The 27,913-nt window shown below is 37.1% G+C and overlaps 1 protein-coding gene across 1 annotated transcript in view; it reads left to right on the top strand.

Annotated features, from left to right (window-relative positions):
* ADAM9 (ADAM metallopeptidase domain 9) overlaps positions 1-27,913 on the top strand; it is a 148,242-nt gene that overhangs the window by 2,216 nt on the left and 118,113 nt on the right. The window contains exons 2-5 of the mRNA XM_045998185.1: positions 8,040-8,137; positions 11,200-11,258; positions 21,377-21,455; positions 26,979-27,055. Coding sequence (XP_045854141.1) covers positions 8,040-8,137; positions 11,200-11,258; positions 21,377-21,455; positions 26,979-27,055 — 313 coding nt within the window. The remainder of the gene's footprint in view (positions 1-8,039; positions 8,138-11,199; positions 11,259-21,376; positions 21,456-26,978; positions 27,056-27,913) is intronic.

The raw sequence follows: 27,913 nt of genomic DNA, 5'->3' as shown, positions 1-27,913 counted from the left end.
GGAGGCAAGGAAGAAACTAAGGTAGATTGGTACCCATTAGTACGAGCCTTCTATTCCGTGATAAGACATTTGGACTTTACCCTCTAGGAAGTTCTTTGGGCAAGAAGGTTTTTCAGATTCCATATGTCATAACTAGATTTGCGATTAAGGTAACTGGCAAAGCAGGGGAAGACAGAACACAGGAGGGAGAGACTGGAGGCTGGGAGAGACCAGCTGAGAGGCTTTTGTAATAGTTAGCAATGAGTCAACTCATATTTCTCCAGGGGAATGTTCCTCCAAAATCAGCTGACTAAATTTTTGCAATACAGGATGTTTAAAACATGCACTGAAACATTTTCTGTTAATGAAGAGGAATTTGAGGACTCAGTAACACCCACACATTAGTTACAGTAGAAGTTGAATAGGTTTTAGTAGGATCTTTACTACCATTTATTACGTTGTGTCAGTGAGGAAATGCAGTATAAATTCCCAAGGGCTGACACTTAGAGTAAACTTAAAAAAAAACCCCAAAACTGAGGCTGACAAAGGTAATTTTCTATCATTGTGAAAAAAATAACAAGGGGAATTGGGTATGAAACCTTTTCCGATGTTCTCTTTTAAGGTAGTAATTATGATGTAGACCTAGTTTTTTTTTTTAAGGCTAGGTTCTAAAGACATTGAGTTTTAAAGCTTACTTATGGTGAGTCACTATAAAACAAACTACATGGTAAGAGCTTAAGTCCATACTAATTTTGTTTTGGATGCCAGCAAATTACTTGAATTGGTATCTTTGTATTTTTGCTGTAAAGGAGAATGCAGTCTTTTAAATTTCAAGGTAGTTTTGCTTTTAACTTTTAAGTAAAAAAGAAAACATTTATAATTAATATATATACAAAACAAGTTCTGGGTTCAAGGCAATTTTCAAAAAACATTTAAAGTTTTATCTTACCAAAGTTGACTTTATATTTGTTTTTTGTTAAAAATCCTAGTTTAGGGGCGCCTGAGTGGCTCAGTGGGTTAAAGCCTCTGCCTTTGGCTCAGGTCATGATGCCAGGGCCCTGGGATTGAGCTCCGCATTGGGCTCTCTGCTTAGCAGGGAGCCTGCTTCCTCCTCTCTCTCTCTCTCTCTCTCTGCCTGCCGCTCTCCCTGCTTGTGATCTCTGTCTGTCAAATAAATAAATAAAATCTTTAAAAAAAAAAAATCCTGGTTTATTGTAGAATTTCCCTGAAGGTGAAAGATCTGAGTAACTGAAAGCTTTTTCTAGGAATATGCACAACTTCAGATATATGACATAGATAATAGCTTCCTGATATTTTTTTCCCTTTGATATGTAGTATATCTCAGAGTCTTGGAGTTATGCTGTCCTTTGAGTCAGTGCTATAGGACTGCCTCCTAAGTAGATCTTGGTATCACTTTGAACTGTACAATCTTTTTTGTATATTGGGAGATTATTCTAGTTTATTTCTCATTTTGTAATATTGTTATTTTAGTCAAATCATTTTTCCTGAAGTGATCGTGTGTGAGATACTCCTTAAATCAGACCTTTTAAGAATGAATTAGGAAACCTGAGAAGTTCACCTAATGTGGTCAGTTTTTAACTATGCAGTTGTTTCTGTGTTTGTGTTTATCTTAACATAAGCATTAGAGTATTTTAGTTTATAAGAAGGAAACATGATGCCACCACCGGACATTTGTTATGCTGTAGGACAGTATATGGGAAATGCCTTTTTCCCATCGACACATTTTTCTTTTAATGAGATTTTTCATGGTTTAACTCATTTTAGGAGGTTTCCCCCTTTCCTTTTATAGTATTCCTTAGAACCCTTATGCAAGTACACCCCTGGAGAGCCTGCTCCATTGGCTTCACTGATAAATTAGAATTCTTTGTGAATAGAAGCTCTGATCCCAGCTACCTGAGAGGGGAGGCTAAGCAGTCTATAGCAGAGCCATACAATGAAATAGAGCATTGACGTTAAAATGACAAATGTGTGGACCACATGGATTTCTGGAGAATTGGCATAAAAAGATACTCATCATAAAAATAAAGCTTACTTCTGGTTGTTCATGACAATTAAAAAGTAGGAAATCTTTTATGAATGACTCTAAAGAAGGAATTTACTCAACATGTAGTCATCAAATACTTACTGTACCAGAGCAGGAAACACATGATCCATAAATTATATTGTCCTTATAAGGTATCGTTCTTTGTCTCAAGAAACTGAAATTCCTTGCTAGAGGAACTTTAAGTTCTTGAGGGCATTAAATCTTCTAAGTTGGTGGTTTTCCCATAGGGGCACTTAAAAACAAACAACAGCAAAAGCTCTGTTTCTTTTTATATGTGAAGACAGGTAAATGTTAAAAAAAATCACTCAAAAAATGTAAGAAGGTAGGACATAGCAATTGAAATTATAATTATTTTTGAGTATAATTATTAGTATATGATATTTATTTGAGGCTGACCTTGTGAATGAAATGGAAATATGTGGCTCAAAGTAACAGGGTTTTCTGGATTTAATTACAATAATTTCTCTTTTAAAATAATTCAGGCAACAAAATTATTTTATTCATGCTCTATATGGAACTCAGGTTTATCTTCTACATAGAGTGAAAGTATTTAAAGGTGGCTGTTTGTTTACATAATAGGCAGGAAGGAAAGGAGAAAAGCCCATGATTGAGAATTCACATTTGTTTGCTTTGCAATTAAGTAGAATTCTTTTAACTTGTTTCCCTGTACTACAGTTACTATTATGAAACATATACTTAGACTTTCTTCAAAACACAGTTCATAAAAAGATCTAAGGAGTTAGAGGAATAAAGAAGTGCAACTAACACCCTTCTCTTTCTTTCACTAAGTTGAAGACTCTTTAAGTTTCATGTTTCAGCCCTTATTTGTATCTCCAGCCCATGTTTCCTAGTAATTTGATTTTTGACAGTGTGCTTATTCTATCAAATTCCAAAGTAACAAATCTGTATCCTCTGCTAGTTGATTGTATTAAGATTTTTATTTTCGTTGTGAACTATATGCTTATAGTGGTTTTCAGCTGGGGGCAGTTTTGCCCCCAGAAGGCCTCTGGGGGATATTTTTAGTTGTCACACTGATAGTTCTTCTGGCATCTAGTGGATAGAGGCCATGAATGCTACTAAATAACCTACGTTGCACAAGGCAGCCCCCCACAGCAAAGAATTTTCTGGGCCTATATGTCAGCAGTGCTGAGGCTGAACCTTTGTACAAAATGTGCATGCACTTCCTTTACAGTAACATGGGAAACACGTAATTTTGGTTCCCATGAGAAGGTTGCTACTATTTGGGATTTAAAAAAAAGGGAATTTGGGAAAAAATATGTACATTTGTTATGATGTTCTTGGAACTGCTTATGGCACTCAGAAAGATACTTGGACTTTAAAACCAAGAAGTCAGTATTGGAATAACAGCTTGACATAGAGAAGTTATTTTTGGGTGCTATAATTTTGAGAGTCTTATTAAAAATAAAGGATTAACTATGTTGTTGTTTTTTGCTAACAAGAATTATGCTTTAAAATGGGAAGAGCAGAAAGAGTTTTGTGTCTTATTTTCCTATACTGGATTGCTATTCTTTGCTAACAGCCTCGCAGAAAGATCCATAGTTTTATACCGGATATTATAAGGTTATTTAATCTGTTTCAAATTGAAAGCTTTTTAAATATCTGCCTGCCCAATTGTAGTTCTCTTTTCTGAGACATTTCTTCTCTGTGATTTCTTCTGAGTTGAATGAGATGAAAAAAAAAACTTGAGTCACATATTGTTTAGCTTCTAGTGTTAACAGTTCCCTGAACCTGTTACGATATATGTCAAAGCCTGTAAAGATTTACTTAAAAACTTTCTAGTTTGAAATAACGCTAGAGTCCTAGGAAGTTGCAAATAAATGTACACAATGATTTACTTTTTGTCACACAGAGTGTCTAATTTATTACCTGCTAAAAGAATTTTATTCCTGCCAACTATTTGCACCGAGACAGAACAGAAACTTGCAGAAAAACCCAGGCCCCCTCAGAGCACCAATGGCAATAACCCATTTCTCTAGTCCAGCTTGCAGGTGGCTGTATGTGATCAGGAAGCCAGAAGCCACAAGCTGGAAACAAACAACAGGACCCAATTCACAACAGGTGTGCTCCTACAAAGACCAGACCAGACCAGTCAGAGTCAAATGGACCCCAGCTCCGACTTTTTGCTGACTTTTCTCCCCAGTATAATGCTAAATATTATGCCCAGAGGTGGAAACTTAACATGCAAATGAAACATAACATATGGGAAGCATGGTTGGTCAGCTGGGGCCCAGCTTCCTGTATTTCCCCACTGCTGCATGCTTAGATGTCCTTTCCTACCTCAGCTGCTTTAAAAACTTTCCCTGGCCATTGTTCACGGAGCTAGCCCAAGGATACTTTGTGCTATCTGCCTTTTGCTACAGCAGAAGCCCCTGATAAAAGTCTTGCTTGAAAATTCCTGCTTGGCTTCTTAACAGTTTTCATTGCCCAGAGTGCCTGAGTCTGGTTGTGTAACGTCACCACAATTCTAGTAGTTGAACAGCTTATCATGATCTAGAGTGAAATTAAGGTAATATTGAAACTTGTATTTTTAGCAATTTGAAAACAATAGAGGTCATTGAAAGATTTCTTCTGGGTGGGGCAGTAGTCCTGTACCTCGGTTGATATAGGATTAAAGATATTTTATCTAGTGATCTGAAGCCTTCATTTGTGAAGGCCATGGGGATTTCTTTTGACATGGTTCCCCATTAACAATTCCAAATATCTGAATGATATTATAGTCTGTCATAAGTATGCCTTGGATTAGCTTATGGCCACTTTTGTGAGTATTGGAGTCCATTTCTGGTGTTTTCATGTAATGACTTGAAGCCATCTTAGCATAATATGCCATAGTATAAAGATATAAGGGGTTTGAAGTTGGGTAAAGAGTTTGAAAACTGTTAGTATGATATGTATTGTATTAGATAGGGTACAGTTTGTTTTCCTTTTGTATCTTTTAAAATCCCAAGCTAGACAAGATTATAGACTTTTTTTTTTTAAAGATTTTGTTTATTTGACAGAGGAGACAGGGAGAGAGGGAACACAAACAGGAGGAGTGGGAGAGGGAGAAGCAGGCTTCCTGTTGAGCAGGAGCCCAATGTGGGACTCCATCCCAGCACCCTGGGATCAAGACCTGAGCCGAAGGCAGCCGCCGCTCAACGACTGAGCCATCTAGGCGCCCCAGGATAGATATTTTTATATACAGTGATATCTTAGAGAAGGTTAGCTGTAAACGTTTCATTTTAATCTGTATTTGAGAAATCTGAGAGGTGTAAAACTTAATGTGTGAATGAAAGACAACTATCATATGATCTCCATGATATGAGGACATGGAGATGCAACATGGGGGGTTAGGGGGATAGGAGAAGAATAAATGAAACAAGATGGGATTGGGAGGGAGACAAACCATAAATGACTCTTAATCTCACAAAACAAACTGGGGGTTGCTGGGGGAGGTGGAGTTGGGAGAGGGGGAGGGGGTTATGGACATTGGGGAGGGTATGTGCTATCGTGAGTGCTGTGAAGTGTGTAAACCTGGCGATTCACAGACCTGTACCCCTGGGGATAAAAATACATTATATGTTTATAAAAAAAAAATTGGAAGGGGAGGCGAACCATAAGAGACTATGGACTCTGAAAAACAACCTGAGGGTTTTGAAGGGTCGGGGGTGTGAGTTTGGGGGAACAGGTGGTAGGTAATAGGGAGGGCACGTATTGCATGGAGCACTGGGTGTTGTGCAAAAACAATGAATACTGTTACGCTGAAAAAAATAAATTAAGTTAAAAAAAAAAAGGAAAAAAAAAAAAACTTAATGTGTGAATGAGCACCTAGTTGGGATCCAATGGAAGAGAATGGGAGTAGGGAGACCAGGTAAGAAGAACGGTCATGTAGGTATGAGGTTAGTAAGGCTGATAAAAAGGAAGGAGCTTTGGGAGAAGGAAGGAGCTTTTGGTAATCAGTACCTTAAATGGATTGTGCCTTTTTGTTGAACAAATACTCTTTCCCCCCCTTATAATTTTGAAAGAAATACAGGGATTATGAATTACTCATTGTAAAAACAAATTCAAACCATAGAGACATGGAGGGATGCAGGAAATAAGTCCCATGTCCTTATCTCAATGTTCCATATCTCTGTGTGTCTGTATATATCTAAATCACATTTTGAGGAGGCTTAAGACTAGCATACTTTAAAATATAATTATTTTATCATAGAAAATTTTAAACATACATAACAGCAGAGAGAATAATGAACTCACATGTACCCATTACCCAACATCAATATTATTTCGTATGTATCTCTTCCCTCAAACACACACTATTTTTTTTTTTTTTAAAGATTTTATTTATTTATTTGACAGAGAGAAAGATCACAAGTAGGCAGAGAGGCAGGCAGAGAGAGAGGAGGAAGCAGGCTCCTTGCGGAGCAGAGAGCCCGATGTGGGGCTCGATCCCAGGACCCTGAGATCATGACCTGAGCCGAAGGCAGCGGCTTAATCCACTGAGCCACCCAGGCGCCCTAAACACACACTATTTTGATACAAATCCTAGACATCATATAATTTTGTCTGTGTAAGACATAAGAACTTTAAAAAGAAACCTTATCCACAATATGGTTATTACACATAAAAAAATAACAGTAATTTTTCAGGATCATCAAGATTTCCCTGTTTGTTTCAGAATTTGTTTTTTTTTTTCCCATTGATTTGTTGAATTAGGGTCCAAAGAGGTCCATACATTTATAAGGCTCTTTAACTTATGAAAGTCCTTTCTTCCCCCCACCCTCTCTTGGGCATTTATTTGTGAGAGAAATTCCACTTAATTAAATTATTGTAATATACAGACATATAGAGGGATGGAATTTTCATTCATGGTCCTTAAGTGGTGACCATCTACTTCATCAAGTTCACTGAAAAAAAATTGACATGCCATCAGCAAAGATCCTGGAAGAAGATAATTATGTTGGGTGTATTGAGAGACTTTGTATCAGACTCCAACAAGGGGTGTCTTACTAAGGGATTTCCTTGGGCAATTTTGATTATACTTCATTTTTGCTCTAGTGATGACTTTGGAACCCAAGTTTCACTTAGTTATGATTCTGTCGTGCGGTAAACTGAACAGGATTGGAGTTGGGAGTAAGTCTGCATGATTGTTTTGAGTTCTTCGCTGTTAATAAATTTTATCGGAAGTGAGTTTTTGTTTTTAGGACACATTAATGGCAGTGATGTAATTTGAGATAATTGCTACATTATTAAGTGTGTATTTATTAAATACACTGATTAGCTGATCAGGCATTGAAAGTAACTTGTTTGTTTCATAAATATTCCAATACCACATCAGGGTGATATGATATGATTATGATATGGGATGAAGGAAGAGACTTCATTGTAATCAACTCTGCAGTATAGCATTTATGAAACATTATATCATATTGCACATATATGAGACTATATAATGTCATATGTAAACATGTAAATATCATAAGTAAATGTACCAAACTTGTTTGAAGGAGTTGTCACAATGGATAGATCCACTGAGAGAAAAATGTATCTGTTCTACCCTCAGTCTTTCTGTTTGTGTATGCTAGTCATTCATATTGGGTGAGGGTGAAAAATGTGAGATGAGTAAATGGTGCTAGGCTCCAGATGCCTTCCCTCCATTTCCTCTCCAAAGCACTTTTTTTTTTTCTTGTGTGTGTACCTTCAGATTTATTTTAAGGAAAAGTGTTAATAAGATTTATAGCAAAAAATTGTTTGAAAATGATTGCTGTGTATACACTGTGAAGACTTATATCCTTTTAAATGAAAATATTTTCCCCCTCATAATTATCAAGTATATTGCTATTTTTTGTGTGAAATACACATGCACACACGTATATATGAATATCACATGATTTTCTTGTGATTTAAACATTCAGCCTTTGATTTCCATTACATTTTGGTACCATTTAGTTTTTCACATTTACTTATTATGTAATATTTATTATTCCTTTTTCTATAGGTTTTCAACAGACCTCACATCTCTCTTCTTATGAAATTATAACTCCTTGGAGATTAACTAGAGAACGAAGAGAAGCCCCTAGGCCCTATTCAAAACAGGCAAGTTATCTCTTGAGAAGTATGTATGTGTTTAAATTTTACTTTTTTTTTTTAAAGATAGTGTGTTACTTTCAGCAGGGGTTGGTTCACTGAGAAGTGTTGGCCAGTGAACAGTACACCACCATACATATGGCACTGATATCCATTGGCCATTATTCTAGTAAAAGTAATATATTGTTCCTTAGTAGCTTTTTTTTTTTTTTTTTGAAAGACAAATGGTCAACTTGAAACATAACAGAATGAAATAATTAAATAAAATTCTATGACCAGGGTAGGATGTGGATTATATAGTTTTCTAACCCTTTTCTCACTGGTCTTGGTTACAGTGGCCTTTTCATAATAATAAGAATTAATCTCTCTCTTAGCTTATGATAGGTAGAATACATCATACTGTGCCTTCACAGACTCTGGAGAATAGTAGTATGTTACATGTATATATTTCATTATATGGGAATGTTCACTCAAAAGTGAGTTTTATCTCCGTATCAGAAGAAACATTACTGTGTTGTTAACGGGGTAACCAGTACCCAAAAATTATTTTTTATACTGTTTTCTCCATCTGTAAAGTTCAGAAATACTAAGTTTGGAATTCAGTTGATTTTGTAAACTCTTCAGCTTTAGAAAAGTATAATCTAACTTTATTATAATTTAACAGTAACAGATGATGAAGGATAGAATTTAGCTTATTATGTCTGAATCTCTGGCATATTCATAAGTAGAAGGAAGCTCATACATTGTGCAGGGACTGGGCCATGTAGAAAGAATACTGGAGTTTAGAGGCAGGAGCGTTTAGTTCTTGCCCGCCCTCTAAGTGCTACTTCTAGTTGCATACTTCACTCAACTCTAGTTCTTCTCTATTAAGTGAGGAATAAATAGCCCTACAATTTATAATTCTTCCTTCATTTTGTTTTGAACTGGGTGTTCTACCATTTGATTATGTTTTGTCTTAGGATGGAATTAATGTGTACTTGCTTCATTATTTTTCTCCTTTTCTTCACTTTTTAGCACAGGGACTATGCTTTCCACTTTATTGTGTGTCTGATTTCTACATCAGTACTGCACACACATAGGTACTTGTGATCATAACAAATGTCATTCATACGCCCTGATAAATATTTGAACAAGTAAAAGCATGGTTTGGGCATTGGAGATATGGCAGTGAACAAAACAGACACAATTCATGTTCTTATGGAGTTTCCATTCTAGCAGGATGGGGAGTGAGGAGGAGACAGTAAACAATATAAATTAATAATGTAGATTACTTCAGGTGATAATATGTGCTCTTGAGAAAATTATACCAGGAAGGTGGATAGTGAGTGCTGGAAGTGAGGGTATGGGTGGGGTAAGAGGGTTTGTATTTTTTTAGTAGGGCAGCCTAGGAAAGCCTTACTGAGAAGTTGACCCTTGAGTAAAGACCGGAAGCAGGGGAATGAGCAATATGGATAGATATTTGCGGAAGCAGTAGAGTATCATGAAACAACTCTCAGACTCTTCAGAATTTCTTTGACAATAGGACAGCCAAGAGCAGACACGATAGAAGAGCACATGCCAAAACTGTGAAAGTGGAAGGAGCTTGGAATTTTTGTTGTTGTTTCTAACTTTCTTTTAATTTTTAGTTTTGATTCTTTTCTTATTGGAGTATAATTAACATGCAATGTTATATTAGTGTCAGATGTACAGTTTAATGACTTAGTAATTCTATACATGACTCAGTGCTCACCATAAGTGAAGTCACCATCTGTCACCGAACAAAGTTATTACCATCCTACTGACTATATTTTCTATGCTGTACTTTTCATCTCTGTTGTCTTATTTATTTTGTCACTGGAAGTTTGTACCTAGGAGCTTGGTATTTTTGATGCCCAAGTTGAGATTGAGGTAGGTCATAGGTAGCTCACGTTGTGAAAATAGAGTGCCAGGAGCTGTAACTTGGTCTAGGCCCTAGAAGTGGGCTCTTGATGAGTTCCAGAAGAGGGGATCATGCTATTTCTTGGCAAAACGTTAACTTAGAGCCCAGAAACAGTAAGGAAAATAAGAGGACACTTCTGATAATATTATTTGTTGAGTCCCTCTATGACTTTTCTCTTCGGTCAAAGAGTTGATGCAAAGTGGAATCTCATGGTTCTAGGGATCACAGTAAGCACTTCTGGTGGATGAACTGGTGAGCTGCTGGGGAAGTTGTTTGAGATAAAGAAGAGGGGCCTGTGAACTTGAGGTTGTGTAAGTGCAGGTTACCTTATCTCAGTTCATTGGCTCAGATGCTGTCATTTGTAAGGCACATTGTTGTTTAATAGACCACTAATTACGGGGCACCTGGGTGGCTCAGTGGCTTAAAGCCTCTGCCTTCGGCTCGGTCATGATCCCAGTGTCCTGGGATCGAGCCCCGCATGAGGCTGTCTGCTCCGCAGAGAGCCTGCTTCCTCCTCTCTCTGCCTGCCTCTTTGTCTACTTGTGATCTCTGTCTGTCAAATAAATAAATAAAATCTTAAAAAAAAATAGACCACTAATTACAAAAGAAACAGAGGCCTGCCAGTTCGACTGCTGCGCCTTTGTGTGATACATCCTGATTTCAGAGATATTCATTTGAGGGGAAAAAAGTGGGTTTTAGAAGTGGTGAAATGTGGTAAGCTGTGTGAAGCCATAAAATCATAAGAGTATGAGTTTCAACTTTTGGGTAACCAGAACTAAAGATAATCCCTTGAAACTAAGAAATACATTTCACTTAAACAAAAGGGAAGAAATACTTTACATTGTAGTTAATACATGGCCAGACTTAATAGAAATAATTTCCGAAGTTACAGCTGAATTACAAATGAATTTAAGGAAAGTTTAGATGGACATGCAAGTGATTTCCCACAATGGGTTATTAAAGGAAGGTAGGGATGATCAGAGTATTTTTTTTATTATTTAAGAGCAGTTATAAGGTTCTGTAAAACAATTTCAGTCGATGCCAGATTATTTTAACTCAGGATGGAATTTCTAGTCTTATAAATATCCGTTGTTGAAAAGTGATTTATAAGATGGTGTTTTATTGTTTTTTCTTTTTTCCCTTGTGTTTTTAGGTGTCTTATATCATTCAAGCTGAAGGAAAAGAGCATATTATTCACTTGGAAAGAAACAAGTAAGAAATTTAATTTACTTTGGCTTTTTGGTTTAAAAAGTATGTTTTTAAAGATAGTGTATTTTATTTTATGTATTTTTTAAAAAAACATTTTATTTATTTATTTGAGAGAGAGAGAGTGGGAGAGAGCGTGAGAGGGGAGAAGGTCAGAGGGAGAAGCAGACTCCCCAAGGAGCTGGGAGCCTGATGCGGGACTTGATCCTGGAAGTCCGGGATCATGACCTGAGCAGAAGACTGCCCAACCAACTGAGCCACGCAGGCGCCCTACAGTTGACCTTTGAACAACATAGGTTTGAACCAATGGGTCAACTTATATGTGGATTCTTTTCTTTTTTTTTTTTTTTTTTTAAGATTTTTATTTTATTTATTTGACAGAGAGAGAGATCACAAGTAGGCAGAGAGGCAGGCAGAGAGAGAGGAGGAAGCAGGCACCCTGCAGAGCAGAGAGCCTGATGCGGGGCTCGATCCCAGAACCCTGAGATCATGACCTGAGCCGAAGGCAGCGGCTTAATCCACTGAGCCACCCAGGCGCCCCATGGATTCTTTTCAATAAATATATGTACAGTACTATAGATGATTTTCTCTTATGACCTTATGATTTTCTTTCTTTTTTTTTTTTTTTTTTTTTTTTTGGAGAGAGTGAGAGACAGGGAGAGAGAGAAAGAGAGCTAGCATGGGGTAGGAGAGGGGCAGAGAAGAATAGAGAGAGAGAGTCTTAAGCAGGTTCCATGCCCGGTATGGGGCCCGCTGTGGGGCCTGATCTCCCAACCTTGAGATCGTGACCTGAGCTAAAATCCAGAATTGGAAGCTTAACCAAGTGAGCCACCCAGGCAACGCCCCCCCCCCCGCCCCTTTTTTCCCTAAAAGAGAGAGAGAGGAGCGGAGGGGCAGAGGGAGAGAGAGAATCTTAAAGTGGTTCCATGCCCCACATGGAGTCTGACTCAGGGCTCAATCTCACAACCCTGAGATCATGACCTGAGCTGATATCAAGAGTGCGACTCTTAACTGACTGAGCCACCCAGGTACCCCCTTATGCTTTTCTTGATGACATTTTCTTTGGCTTACTTTATTGAAAGAATACAGTGTAAAATACATATAATGTCTAAAATACATGTTAATTGACCACTTACATTATCGATAAGGCTTCTGGTCAACAGTGGGCTGTTAGTAGTTAGTATTTAGGGAGTCAAAAATTATATTTGGATGGGGTGTCAGTGCTCCAAAGTCTTGTGTTGTTTAAGGGTCAACTATAGTTTCTTATGTTTGTATAGTTTTCATCTCATAAAGCATTTTTATAACCTTTATCTCATTTATCATATTGTTATAACAACCTAAATGTTGAGCAGTGTCTGTTGTCCTCATTTTATGCATTAAGAATATCAAGGTTCAGGGAAATTCCTTGACTTGCTCAAACATAGTTTGTAAGGGTTTAAGCTGGGGTAGGTACAAGTCCAAGTCATTTGACCAGAAGTCTGGTGATCTACATATGTATGTTATATCTGCTCTGTATTACTATGCTTCTTGATTTGGTGGCAAGTGGTACTTTTCCAGGCATTTGTAAGAGTTGTTACGCCTTTGAGTATCTTTGAAAGGTGGTCATCAAAGCTAGTGATCACTAATGAAAAACACAGTAGATAGTCTATAATAGAATGGCTCAGATGCATTCTTTGTAGTAATAGGGAAATTATGAAATTCAATAAAGGAGTGACTGTGTTCTAGTAAATGCATATTTTTTCCTTCCATTGCCTCTAGAATAGTGGTCTTAACTCTTTTTAGGTCTCAAATCCCTTAAGAATTTGGTTAAGGCCATGAACCCTTCTTGTGGAGGAGGGTACATAATTGCTTACATGGAGTATATGGCAGGAACTGGGGGTTATGGGAAAGAAGAGATCACATCTTTAAAATGAAATGGAAGGGTAGGTTAAATATGTCACTTTTATTATTGATAAGGGCTGGGATGGAGGATTTAGCTTAGAATGAAAGCCTGGTGGGCCTACTAATCCTGAACCCCAGCATCAGGCAGAGTGGCCTCTAGGTAGCACATTCATGTCAGTGCTACCTAGTGGCTACTCTCCTTCTGGAGAAGCATAGCAGAATTTGCTCTCACTGCGTAGGCAGTAACTTCAGAGCAAAGCAAACTATCTCCAGTTTATTCTTTTCAGATTCACCACTAGGTGGAGGCGGGTGTGTGTGTGTGTGTGTGTGTGTGTGTGTGTGTGTGTGTGTGTGTTGGGGAGAGAGAGAGGAGAGGAGGCACTGCACTGATGAACAGTGTTGAGTAATCAAAAGGACTGAAGATGCCTCAGGCTACTCTCAGGCTCACTCGAGGAGGTTTTAATAAAGGTGAATGATACGGTGCTTCAGGACAAAGAAAGTGCAGATAATCATCAAGGGGATTGAAAACTTTATGTACATCCCAGATGTGCTTTGTCTCTAGATTACAAACCTGTGAGATAAGTGTGTGGCGTCCTACTTTCAGGGGAGCCCAGGCACATGTTTACACAAGGGGTCTTTCATACCACCCTGGTCAGGTAGCCAAAGACAGGCCGTGTAACTGATTAAAATGCCTGCAAACCATCAATCTCTCTATCTTTAAACAGTATAGGCAAGCTGAGCCTGGCTGCCTCCAGGGGAGTTGGGAACTTTAAATGGCACACTGTAAATCACTAGCTAGCACATTGCCTTCTTGACGTGTCCATAAGCCTTGGAGATAAGCAAGGAGCTGCTCTGGTTCTGCTGCAAATGACAGATTCTTTGTTTGACCAAACTTCAGTCAGGCTGCTGGACCTTGTAGGTGTTATCAGTGCACTTCCTTGTAAAATCCAGTTTTGGTAAGAACCCTACTAAGTCAATTTAGCAAGAACCACTAACCCCCTTGCCCTCGATTTCTGATCATTCTGGACATGTGATCAGGTTCCTCATCCTTTAGCAGTCCCCAGGTGATGTCTGATCACTATGTCCTGTTTCCAGCAAGTATCTGTTAGGTTGCTTTAGCTAGAACCCCCCCATCGCCCCTGAAATTTCCTGTCAGTAATTTTCTATCCATTGCCACCTTACCCCTTGGCTATAAATTCCCACTTGCTCATGCTGTATTTGCAGTTGGTCCTTTTCTCTCTCCTCCACTGTGAAATCCTTTTGAAATGGTCCCAACACTTAGTGTAATGGTCCTGAATGAAGTCTGCCTCACTGTCTTTAAAGGTGTCATTGGATTTTTTTTTTCTTTGACAGTCATTGTGCCATGACTCAGATAGGATCAGATTCATCATTGGACCCCCGGATCTCTCACCCAGGGCCCTAAGTATGCACCTTTGAAGGCTTTGTCTTCATTCCCGGCTGATTGATTGGGGATCCATTGGTGAGTCTGACTCCTGAACTGTTGCACCAGACAAACGTCTATTGATGCTGGTAAGGACAGATTTTGATTTTTAAGATAGTGATTATACTCTTTGAAGCTGGGTTAGAGTCCCAGGCTCCCCGCGGCAAGGTACCTGCTGGGCTGGAAGGTCTTCCTGGCTCCTAGTTCTGAGTGGGGATCATTCCCTGACACCCTGGGCTGGAAGCTTCTTCCTCCTGGCTCTCTCTGAGGTCTGTCTCTTTTCTCTGTTGCATCCTGCTTTTCCCAGAGGAACTCCTCAGTCAACTGAAACCCCTTTTCTCAAACTCCTGTTGACTTTCTGTTGGGCCTGCTTACTTTCTCATTGGCATGATTTTGGTGAGGGTAATTTGGAACTTCATTGTCCTCTTTAGGAAACTTGAGATCTCTCCAACCTCAATACTCCCTGTACCTCTCCCTTCCTGCTGCTTCTGCTCCTCCTTCCTCCTCTTACCACCTTCAGTCTTCCCTCTAATTTCTTTGAATCCTTTGCAATGTACCTCTTCAAGCCCCTGCCATCTCTGTCCCTTTGTCCACCCTTATTGACTTTTCCCTTCCCTTCCCACTTCATGTAGAGAGCTGTCTACAGCCCCTGGAATTGTAGATGCCTTAGCCTCCATTGGGCCTTCTCAAGGGAGTCAGGTACCCCTGACAGCAACTCTCTGAGACTCAGAAGAGGGGAAAAAAAACCACTATTTGGAAATAGAGTTGGACAGTTTATCCACTTATGGACTTTGGAAATGTCCAGACAGCACTTGGATGTCTTTTCAGTCAGTCATCTAAAATTTAGTCCATTGCCTTCAAAGATTACATATCACAGTAAAAAAAATCTTGAAAGTTTCCACAGTCATTGGTAGATAGGTCACCTTAACTTGGTCCATTTGCCACAAACACAATTTGGGTGAAAATACAAAGGGGAGATAAAACAGTGAGACTGCATTACTGTTTTACTGACTCATGGCTAAAAGTTTGGAACGGAAGCTATAAGATCTCTATTTGTGTATGTCTGTATGTTTATATATGTTTATATATATGTGTACTATAGACGTGTTGTAGTTTCCTACCTCTGGATGGAGTTATCAGATTAATTTATAAAATCCCTTAAAGGAGAGGTGCCTGGGTGGCTCAGTTAGTTAGGTGTCCGACTGATGGTTTTGGTGATCAGGTCGTGATATCGTGGGTGGTGAGATGAAGCCCTGTGTGGAGCTCTGCACTCAGTAGGGAGTCTGCTTGAGGTTCTCTCCCTCTGCCCCACCTCCCCACTTTTGATGTCTGTGTATGCTCTGTCTCTCAAATAAATAAATATATCTTTAAAAAAAATAAAATCAAATCCCTTAAAAGAGTTCTGTTCAGGTTGGCTTTGGCTAATGAACACTTATATAAATTTTCTTAAAACTCAGAAATATAGAAACTAACCCAAGTCTTTTTTTTTTTTTTTGAAGTTTGCATGATTTGGGGTAATCTTTCATAAATAAAGCTAACTTTAAAATTATTGATAAAATTATTGATAAACTAACAACATCAGAGTTGTCAGCATTAAATATGTAATGGAGATACAAAGTTTTTACCTACCTATGTTTACTAGTCAAACAAACTTGTTATTTCTGCTAGATGTTTAAGATTTTAAACTATAAATCTAACCTAAAAACAAAATGTATAATAAAAAGGAATTGCTTAGTGTGTGTCAAGCACAGCAGTTAAAAAAAGACAAAGAAGAAAGAATCAGATGAATAACTTTGTAGGTTCTTTAGCTTGTGTGTATCTGTGATTTTTATTTTTATTTTATTTTATTTTTTTATACTTGCTTGACTTGTCAACAGGAAAAAATAATTTAAGATGATGGATGGCTAGCTTTGTTTAGGTAATGTCTTATGAAATTTTCATAAGTAATTCAAACATAATTGTTAAGTTCAAGTAAACTAAATAGGTATAAATGGGATAAAAGTTTATAAATGAATTTCTCAATGATCATTCTGTTTTATAGTAGGTCTCCTTAAGAATAGTTTCAAAAACCTTTTCATAACTTTAAATGTTTAAGCTGTACAAAGTTAAGTTAATGATGGATATTTATTGGCTGTCTCGATCTCATTTCCAAATGAGAGAAAATAGTGAAACATTAATTGATGAACATTAATTTTATTCACTTTTGACATCTCATTTTTAATATGGTATAGAAAAGCTAAGTATACTTGAATCTGTGAATAAACATGATAAAGTTGTGCTATGAAAAAGACACATGTCTCTAGGAATTATGAAATGATAATACTCTTAAACCTGCTACAGTATGATAGTATGTGAGTTTGCAGTTGTCTGCTTCCTACTTTTCACTGAAAATTTGAGTTTCTGATGGTTAAAAATGTAGCCAATATATGCAAATGAAACTGCTAGGAATAATAAGGGTAAAGAAAAATAACTTTATAAAAAGGGAAGTAATATTCATATGTATTTTTGATAAGGGAAGGTATGAAGGACACGTTTTTGTTAAAGGGAAAAGAGTAATTTTTGTAAAGTAGGACTGGTTGTTCCAGAATGCTAAAGAAGAAAAGAGTAGGATGAAAATCGAATGGTTATAAGAAAAATTTCTTATAAGATTTGAGGAAAAGAAGTCTTGGAAAAGGAATCTGTAGCTGCCCAAGATTGGATGGATTTATTTGTAGGGTTTTTATATATTTATTTATCTTAATTTTTAAAAATTTGCCTTAGTATTAATAGCACACTGATGTGAAACCGTTATTTGGTTTTCTCTCTGTGTTAAAACAACAAAGTTTTTTTAGATTATTTGTTTGCTCTTAATAAGAAATTGTAAAAAAAGTTGTTTTTCGTTACCTTTTAAGTAATATGCCTGGGAAAACAAGATTTTGTGTTTTAAAACAATTTCTTGTGTTTCATATCATGTCGATCAGTTCTTTGATTGAAAACCAGGTGTTCTCGATGGTAAGAGGCTAAGAATTTTTGTAACTAGGTAGTTTTCTGTATTTGTCTTTGAGATCTTTGACTCAAAGATCTGTGACTTCGGTTAAATGGATAACTAAGGATTGTTTCCCAGCGACCTGTGATCCTGTTTAGTCAGATGATCAGACCTTCAGACCTTTGTGACAGCTTCTCCAAGGTCTAAGAAGAGTTGTTTTGTCAGCGTTAAGAAGAGTCTTTTTGACCTCAGATTAACTTTGAGATTTCCTAGGTGACCCCTGGAAAATCTCATTGTTTTTGTCTCTCTCCTTATGAAAAGAGACACGTTTGAAACTGTAAGAGACTCTTGATCTCACAAAACAAACTGAGGGTTGCCAGGGGGAGGGGTGTAGGGAGAGGGTGGTGGGGTTATGGACTTTGGGGATGGTATGTGCTATGGTGAGTGCTGTGAAGTGTGTAAGCCTGACAATTCACAGACCTGTACCCCCGGGGCTAATAATACATTATATGTTAATAAAAAATAAAAAAATAAAAAAAAAGGGACATGTTCAATTAGGCTTATTTAATATGTTAAATTACTTGAGAAGCATTGTCAAATAAGTGGTGATTGTACATACAATATACGTATGTGTTGTATTTGCTTATAGAAATTGTATGATGTTCACAGAAATGTGCCAATACCTTTATTGTTGAGTTATTATCTTAAATTGGGTGGCTCTGAAGTAACAAAATGTCCTTGTCAATAGCATTGTGGTGAACTCTCATCAGGTCTTTAACCTGAACAATTTTGTCACTCATAGACATTAACAATATTACTGTGATTCTTCTCTAGAAGTGTTTATAACCAGCTATAGGTTACAGTGCTCCTCGATAGCATCACTTGAAACTTTGTGAGACCTTGCCATTGGACTGTGTAAGAATTTCCAGAGTTTATATGCGAACAATGGATCTTGGAACACTACATCAAAAACTAATGACGTACTGTATGGTGACTGACATAATATAAAAAAAAAGAATTTCCTGAATTAATGAAGAAACAGATGGATTCATAAAAACTACTAACCCAGGATTAAGTGCAACAAGACTTAATTATATGGGCCTGAAAGAACTGATGAAGATAATAATTTTTTTTTGTAACTTTTTGTTTGAAACATTGCTGGTTCTTTAATTTTTTTTTTCTTTCCAAATATAAGGAAGACCTTTTCTCTTTTCTTAAGCTAAGTGTAACTTATAGCAATTTGTAATTTATACCTTTATAAACAGAACTGAAGCACTGATCTTTCCTTCCTACCTGCGCTCTCTAGAAATTGAAAGCTCTTAGAGAATATTCTTATTTTCATGGCAGTATAGTTATTTATATAAGTTATTGAGAATCTGTTCTCCTTGTACCAGAATACAATTGGAAACCTTAGTTATATCACCAAGGTTTTTGTCTGGAATGTCATATTTGAGAATGATATGCATCAGATCAGATATGACTAGACAGCTTTAAGGAACTAAGGCTGACTTTAGGGAGCCAATGTTAATAAACCACACCCCTTGGAAAAACCAGCCTCTATCTGGCTTACAGGGTTTCCTGCCTTAAATGTGAGTAAGGAAGGTCATTTCTGGCAGGTCCAGGAACTTCAAGGTATTTTGAGAACCCTGAGAAGAGAAGAATTCTCCTGTATCTATAAGTACCACAGGCAAAAAAAAAAAAAAAAAAAAAAAAAAATCTAGTGGTGAGTTCTTCATGTGGCTTCCCAGCCCTTAGAGGCTTTTAAAAGTCCAATCTAAGATTCCTTTTGAAGTGTTCCAGTAAATCAAACTCAAACAAGGGCCTATGCAGTCAGTCAGTATTTTTACTACGCTTATGTAAATAATCAGACCAGGTTTAATTAGACTAGATTTACTTTGCAAACAGATGAGTCTTACTTTGATTATCTTTGACAGAAGTGAGGGTGACTATAGAGAGAAATTGTTTTTCATTGCAGTAGAAAACTGCAGTATACCCTTGCTGGCTCATCTTGCTAGTTTTTTTTTTTTTTTAAGATAAAGATTTATTTATTTATTTATTTTAGAGAGAGGTAGAGTGAGCATGTGTGAGCAGGGGAGGGGCAGAGGGAAAGAGAGAATCTCAAGCAGACTCTGCCCTGAGTGTGGAGCCGGGTGTGGGGCTTGATCTCCCAACCCTGAAATCACAACCTGAGCTGAAACCAAGAGTCAGAGGCCCAACCGACTGAGCCACTCAGGTGCCCCTCTTTTTGCCAGTTTTTACCAAATCCTGAAATCTTCTGGTTTTGTCCAATAGCCGGCTACAACTCTCCAAATTAACATTTCCAATTTTTCTCCCTTCTGACTTGGAATCATTGAGAATTAAGACTGCCCTTTTTATGAAGCTCTGTAAGTCGTAGCTGGACAAATTCGCGTAAACTCCCCCCTCCTCCCCCCAATTTTTTTTTGCCACAGCAGACATGTATGGGCAACCTTCCTGTCTCCTGCTGTATGGCCCATTCAGAAAGTTCATCAGAATGCCTGATGCCATTACCAGACATTTAGACTGCCATCCAGGAACTTGCAGATGGCCAGTGCCATCCTCTACCATGCTTCAAGAACTTCAAATCTAAAAACTCTGACTGCTGCCCATTGGACTTAGAAACTGGGTTTCTAACTATTAGTCTTTGTTTTTCTTTTATTTTCATAGCAACTGTCCTCATTAAATGTCTGACTGCTAGCAGCATCCAGCAAATGTCCTTTACTACCAAATTCCAGTAGATGATTCAGCTGATCCTTAATGAACAAAAGGCATCCAGACAGAAAAAGGGGTTTATATTGTTGAGAGGAAAGAAGGTTGTCTCTTCTTGAACAAGAGGGAGACTGACAAACAGCCTTTGCCTGACCAAACTTCAGTCAGGCTGTTGAACCTTCTTCTAGGTGCATTAGTGCACTTCCCTGTAAAGTCTGGTTTTGTTAAGAACTCCTCTCGCCTACTTCATTTCTGACCCCTCTGGCCGTGTGGTCACATTCCTCATCCTTTACGACCGTCCAGGTGGTTTGCGTTCACTCTGGCCTGTCTTCAGTGAGAATCTGTTAGGTTCGTTTAGCCACATCACCTCTCAATGCTGATATTTCCAGTTAGTAATTTTCTGTCCACTGATCCCCGATACCGTGACTCTTGGCTATAAATTCGCAGTTGCCCATGCCCAGCATCTCTGGAGTTGATCCTTGGTACTCCCTCGCTATAAAATACCATTGCAGTGGTTCCTCTACCTGTCACAGTGGAGCCGAATGAAGTCTGCCTTATCATCAGAATAGTTTTTTCTTTAACGAAGATGACCTTGTCTTTACATGTATGGTTTACAGTACTGAGTTCCTTTAACACGCAAGGGAGCTTCAGGAATCCACAGTAATTGTTTCCTCCAACGGACATAGGTTTTGCCTCTTACCAGGCTAAAGTAGTGAGTGCTTCTTGTTTATATAGGACTTTTAGGAAGAGTAAAAACACTTACTGTTTCTTCTGGAAGTATGATATGCTGTATAACCTTATTTGTATCTTTCCTATGTGATGTATCAGAAAAATTAAAAGACTTTACTTGTGTTTTTTAACCAGAGTTTTATGACCAGTAGAACAAATTGTGCAGCCCTGCATTCTTTATGAGGAAGCAATGCACACGATTTTAGATTTAAGTTTATTCATGAGCTTTTTGTTTTATAGTAGCTCCCTCTTTAAAATAATTTGTCAGGTAAAAGTTTTTATTCCTACTTATCTCTTCTAGGAGTGCTGCCTTATGAATTGTGTTCTTAGTTGTATATAGATTAAAAGTATTTTAAATGATGTGTCTTATTCCTCTTCCAGTGATCTTTTGCCCCAAGATTTTGTAGTTTATACCTACAATAAGGAAGGGGCTCTGATCTCTGACCATCCTGATGTACAGGTAATATATTTTCCTTTTGATCTTATAGCAAATTTAAAATAATTATAATTTTAAAATGAGTTCTGTTCACATATGCAAGACTATATATTGCAGTCACCAAAGGCCATTCTTGACATTATAATACATGGAGTTGTCCTGGGAAGGGGGTGGGTGGGGGGATGCCTTTACACGGACTAGACTGTGGTTTTCAGTTCTCCAGGGACTTGATAGTCAGGTGTTTTTTTGTTTTTTGTTTTAAGTTCGGGAAAAGAATCTCCTTTTTAATGGTAATCCTTATTGCTTATGAAGGGGGAATGTTTGCTATATTGTAACGTATATTTAAAAATTTTTATTTGCTGAAAGTTCTTATCTCTGAAAGCACATCTTACTTCCTTAGTAAACCATTTAACTTGCCATTAGTTCTTAGTAAAGAACAAACATTTGTATGTCCTAAGATTTTACTAAAAAACAGTTCTTTTCTCAAGAAATGTGGCCCACATTGCATCAGAAAACAGAGTATTCCTGAGGACAGAACTGGCCGGGAATACTTGAAATGATTGGCAGCTGCTGAATTCGGCTTTATGTGTTATTAAGTTAGAGCATAAACATTTCTAGTGTCATTTGGGAAGAGTGTTCTATAGTCCTTTTTGGCAGTTAGGTATTCTGTATTTTTTTCTTCTGGATTAGTGCCCAGGAGAAGTCTTTGTTCTGATTAAACGTGTTATTTTTTTCCTGAACTTTGTAATGTTTGGCTAGGTTGAATTATTCATGTTAGTTATGTACTTCTGCAGCACTCTTCCAATAAATAGAAGGCAAACCTTTATTTTAGATTAATTACTCGTGCCTAAAGAAATAAGGATATGCTGACAGAACTAACTCTTTTCTGGTTCATTTTCTGATTCTTTTTAGTGTCTTACTTGTCCATTGTTTAACAGCAAACTAGTAGAGCAGCTTCAACTTATAGCATAAACCAGATCACAAATAACCAACCCATGCATTTGTTCATCTACCCATTCAGTTATTTATCCAGAGATTACTATGCCATGAAGCCAAAGGCCACATAATTTAAGCCACTTGACAAAAGCGGTGATTGTAAAGACTCTTTTTTTTGCCCCTTGGGAGAAGTTTCTTGGTGGAGGTTTTGGAGATATACTCTGTTTGGACTAAATCATGCGTCTGCCATTTATTTGCTGGTCATGTTACTTTAACTTGTCTGTAACTTACTATCTGTACCTTAAAGTGGGAATAATAATTACAACTTCAAGAAGTTCCTTGAAGGCTTAAGTGAGTTAATACCTTTTTTTTTTTAAGATTTTATTTATTTATTTGACACAGAGAGATCACAAGTAGGCAGAGAGGCAGGCAGAGAGAGAGAGAGAAAGAGAGAGAGAGAGAATAGCAGGCTCCCCGCTGAGCGGAGAGCCTAACGTGGGGCTTGATCCCGGGACCCCAAGACCACCACCTGAGCTGAAGGCAGAGCCACCCAGGTGCCCCGAGTTAATACCTTTTTTAAAAATTGAAGCGTAGTTGACATACAGTATTGTATTTGTTTTAGGTGCACAACATAGTGATTCAATGGTTATAGACATTGTGATGGGACAAATCTAGCTCCCATTTGTCACCATATGTAACATTGTATGTTACATATGTAACATTGTTAGTTACATATGTAACATTGTTACATGTTATTAATTCTGTTCCTTATGCTGTACTTTGTATCTTCATTAAATGTGTTAATACTTGTAAGATACTTGGAACAGATAGCCTGACCATTTTTAACTCAATAAATATTGTTATTTGTTGTTATTAAAAAAACACATACTTAAAACTGTTAAAAATAGATTTCAGTCATAGAAATTTATGCAGCTGTTATCTTCAAGTAGTATTATGGGATTGTGGATGATTGAAAAATATAAGACAGATGAAGTCTTTTACTTATTTCTTGGTTATTAAATATTGTTCAGATAGATAAAAGCATGCCTATAGACTTGAGATACCAATTAAAACTTTGGTACTGGGACTTTTTTTTTTTAAAGATTTTATTTATTTATTAGAGAGAGAGAGAGGAAGTACAGGCAGAGGCAGAGGGCGAAGCAGGGTCCCTGCCGAACAAGGAGCCCGATGTGGGACTCCATCCCAGGACACTGCGATCATGACCTGAGCCAAAGGCAGCCGCTTAACCAACTGAGCCACCCAGGCATCCCAGTACTGGGACTTTTTGACATATAGCTAGATTGCCAGAAATCATAGTGACATTACTTTTGTTTATAAAATACAGTGAAATTACACTGAAAATTTAAATGCTTTCCCTTATGATCTATTATTTAACATGAAAGTAATTCATAAATCCATTAGGTGTCTTTTATCATCAGTGTCTTTCACAAAGGCCATTTTTCACAAAAAACCTAAGCTCTAATAGTCACATTATACAAGTCGTGTGAAATAAAACTCCAAATTACTATGTCTTAGAACTTTGGGGTACCTTGCAAATGCATCAACCAGTGTCTTAACTAATTTCCCTAATTAATTAATACTCTTTGTTTGATCTGAAAAGTATATTGACTGGCCAGGCTTGCTGGGCTGTGGCTGGGCATTTTTCTGTCAGAGTTCTGTATGTTTCTCTCTCTAGTTGAGTTTTTTGCTTGTAGTTTGCATGTTTCCAAAACTGTGGCATTTGCACCTTTACTGTTATCACACAGTTTAATTAGATGTTTTATAAACTTATGAAATATGATTCATTGTTTTATTATTATTTATTTATTTATTTTTAGTTTAATTAATTAATTAATTTTTAAGATTATATTTATTTGACAGACAGAGATCCCAAGTAGGCAGAGAGGCAGGCAGAGAGAGGGGAGGGGAAGCAGGCTCCCTGCTAAGCAGAGAATCTGCTGCATGCTCAGTCCCAGGACCCTGGGATCACTACCTGAGCTGAAGGCAGAGGCTTTAACCCACTGAGCCACCCAGGCGCCCCAAGAAATTTTTTTTTTAAAATTGAGGTATAATTGATATATGTTATACTGCATTAGTTTCAGGTATACATTATAATGATTTGATATTTGTATATGTTGTGAAATGATTGCTACTGTAAATCTTATTATCCGTTATCATACGTAGTTAAAGTATTTTTTTGTGCGTGTGTGATAAGAACTTTTTTATTTTTATTTTTTTTAAAAAGATTTTATTTATCAGAGAGAGAGAGAGAGCACAAGCAGGCACAGCGGCAGGCAGAGGCAAAGAGAGAGAAGCAGGCTCCCCACTGAGCAGGGAAGCCCAATGTGGGGCTCGATCCCAGGACCCTGGGATCATGACCTGAGCTGAAGGCAGTGGCTTAACTGACTGAGCCACCCAGGTGTCCCTGATAAGATTAATCTTTTAGCAACTTTCATATATGCAGTAGAGCATTATTAACTATAGTTGCTATGCTGTCTTTAATTTTGTGTTAATTTTTATGTATGGTGTAAGAAAGTGGTCTAGTTTCATTCTTTCCTGTCCAATTTTTTCAATACAGTTTATTGAAGAAACTATAGATTCTTGACTCCTTTGTCAGAAATTAATTGACCATATAAGTGTGGGTTTACTTCTGGGCTTTCTGTTCTGTTCCGATGATCTGTGTGTCTGCTTTCATGCCAACATCGTACTGTTTTGATTGCCATAGCTTTGTAATATAGTTTGAAATCAGGGAGCATTATGCCTCTAGCTTTCTTTTTTTTCTTTCTCAAGAAGAGAAAGAAGTATTTTTATTCTATGTGATGTTTTTTGTGGTTCCAGACAAATTTTAGGTTTTTGTTCCATTTCTGTAAAAAAATGCTCTTAGAATTTTGATAGGAATTGCATTGAATCTGTAGATTGCTTTGGCTAGTCTAAACATTTTAATATTTGTTCTTCTAATCTATGATCATGGATTATCTTTCTGCTTATTTGTATCTTCTTCAATTTCTTTCATTAATATCTTACCAATTTCTGTGTGTAGATCTACTCCTTTTGATGTGATTGTAAATGGGATTGTTTTCTTAATTTTTCGTTATGCTACTTTATTATCAGTGTATATAACACAACAGATTTCTATACATTGATTTTGTTTCCTGAATTCATCTATTAGTTCTAACAGTTTTTTGGTGGAGTCTTTAGGGTTTTCTATATATAATATTATGTCATCTGCAAATAGTGACAGTTTTACTTCTTCCTCTCCTCTGTTGAGTTTTTAATCTTTCCCCTTGGATGTTCAAGAGTTCTTTATAGTTAGGGATATTAGTCTTGTATCTGTGATATAACTTACAGATATTTTTTTCCCAATCTGCATGTTGTGTTTAATTTTGTTTTTTAAAAAATTTTATTTATTTTTTAAAATTTCTTTTCAGTGTTCCAGAATTCATTGTTTATGCATCACACCCAGTGCTCCATGCAATACGTGCCCTCCATAATACCCACCACCAGACTCACCCAACCTCCCTGATTTTGTTTTTTGATGTTTTTTTCCACGTAGAAGTTTGAAAAACTTCTTATGTAGTAAAAATTATCATTTTTTCCCTTCTATTGCATATATATTTTGAGTGATAGCCTTTCTCTATACCCAGGTTAAAGAGAAGGTCACCCATATTTTCTTTTAGTTCTTGTATAGTTTTAATTTTTTATGTTTAGATTCTTGATTCATTTAGATTTTATTATGTGTGGTGAGTGAGGTATGGATCTAATTTTAACTTTTTCCAAATGTCTAACCAGTGGTCTGAGCACCATTTATTATAAAAATCCTTGCCCCAGTTCCATATGTACTTTGGGCTATTTCAGGTCCCCCAGGTTTTGTTCCACTGGTGGTTCTCTAATTCACTACTGGCACCATATTATTTTAATTTTTAAGGCCTTGTGATATGTCTAATGTGTGGTAGGGCTACTCTCCCCAACAACCCCCTTTCCCGTGACCTTGGCTTTGTTTTAGTGGTTTGAGATTGTTTTAAGAGGAGAAAAATCTCATCATGTAGTAAAAGAAACCTGGTATTAGTGGTAATATGTTTGTATTTCCAATGGTCAATTTGTTGTTCAAAATTAAGGATAAAGCCTCTTTTTATTTTTTAAGATGCCTAAATGTAAAACTAATAATAACATGATTAATATAAATATAAGAAGGAAAGAAAATCATGTGATCAGTATTACTTTCTTGCCACATACTCATTTTTCTTCCTCCTTGGTATCATTAGCTTGTCACAAGGTCCCCTTCTGTGTTACATATCAATTGGCTGCCGTTGCTTCCAGGATTGACTGTGATCTAAGATATTAAACATGACATAATGCTGTCTTGTTCTGCTTCTAAGCTTAAAGGCTGTTGGAGTAGAGCTGTTTGTACTTAGTATCCTCTGGAATTCTGCCTAAACATTTGTATGCTTATAGGGTGGTAATAGTCCAAAGAATGCCATGATATAAGATGCCAATGATATAAACAGAATTGTTAGTTTACTGACCTTAAATAATTTTGTTAGCTCTGTAATTTCTATGTTGAATTATAGCCATGTAACAGTATTTGAAGATAATACAGTTTTTATCGTTTAGAATCATTGTCATTATCGGGGCTATGTGGAAGGAGTTTACAATTCATCCATTGCTCTTAGTGACTGTTTCGGACTCAGGTAAGGAATTTTCTGTGTCATTTTTTTTTTCTTTTATTTCTTACCCTTTTACCTGTCTCAGTTTCTAAATCAAGTAATTTGGAGGGACTTAACAAAATTAGATTTTACTTTGGTATTGTGGAAGGTCTTTAGAGATATGTATCAGGTATTATTCTTGACCTGTTTATTTAAGAAAATACTACAGTTGATGAGTTTCAATATCTAGAGAAAATTTCATTGATTTGAGACTGCTAAGTAATTTTGCTATTTAGAAAAAAACATACTTTTAGTTTCTGTAGCACTATACAAAATTTTCACCTATATTCTTTCATTTAAGTATCATAATGCCTGTGAAAAAGGGTTCACTATCTCTGTATTTAGGTGATGATGAGCAAACTGAGGTTCAGAGAAATTGTACCACATATCAAGTAAAATGATAATAATATTAAAATTACATTTATTTATTTATTTTTTTTTTTTTAAAGATTTTTTTTTTTTTTTTTAATTTGACAGAGAGAGAGATCACAAGTAGGCAGAGAGGCAGGCAGAGAGAGGAGGAAGCAGGCTCCCTGCGGAGCAGAGAGCCCGATGCGGGGCTCGATCCCAGGACCCTGAGATCATGACCTGAGCCAAAGGCAGCGGCTTAATCCACTGAGCCACCCAGGCGCCCCTAAAATTACATTTATTGAAGGCCTGGCAGTATGATGCTATTCTGGTTCATTGGTTATGTGACTGATTGAACTAATAAATATTTTAATTCTCAAACCAGCTGTATAAGATGGCTGTAATTATCTCCATTTAAGTAATAACACAGAGCAGTGGCTGTGCGTCAGGCCGTGTTCTAAGTATTTCGCTCTTACTTAATAATTTAGTTTTCAG

Source organism: Meles meles, chromosome 2 (genome assembly GCF_922984935.1).
Source record: "Meles meles chromosome 2, mMelMel3.1 paternal haplotype, whole genome shotgun sequence".
NCBI classification, from domain to species: Eukaryota; Metazoa; Chordata; class Mammalia; order Carnivora; family Mustelidae; genus Meles; species Meles meles.
The sequence above is the reverse complement of the archived record's forward strand: the minus strand, read 5'-3'. Positions and strand labels throughout refer to the sequence as shown.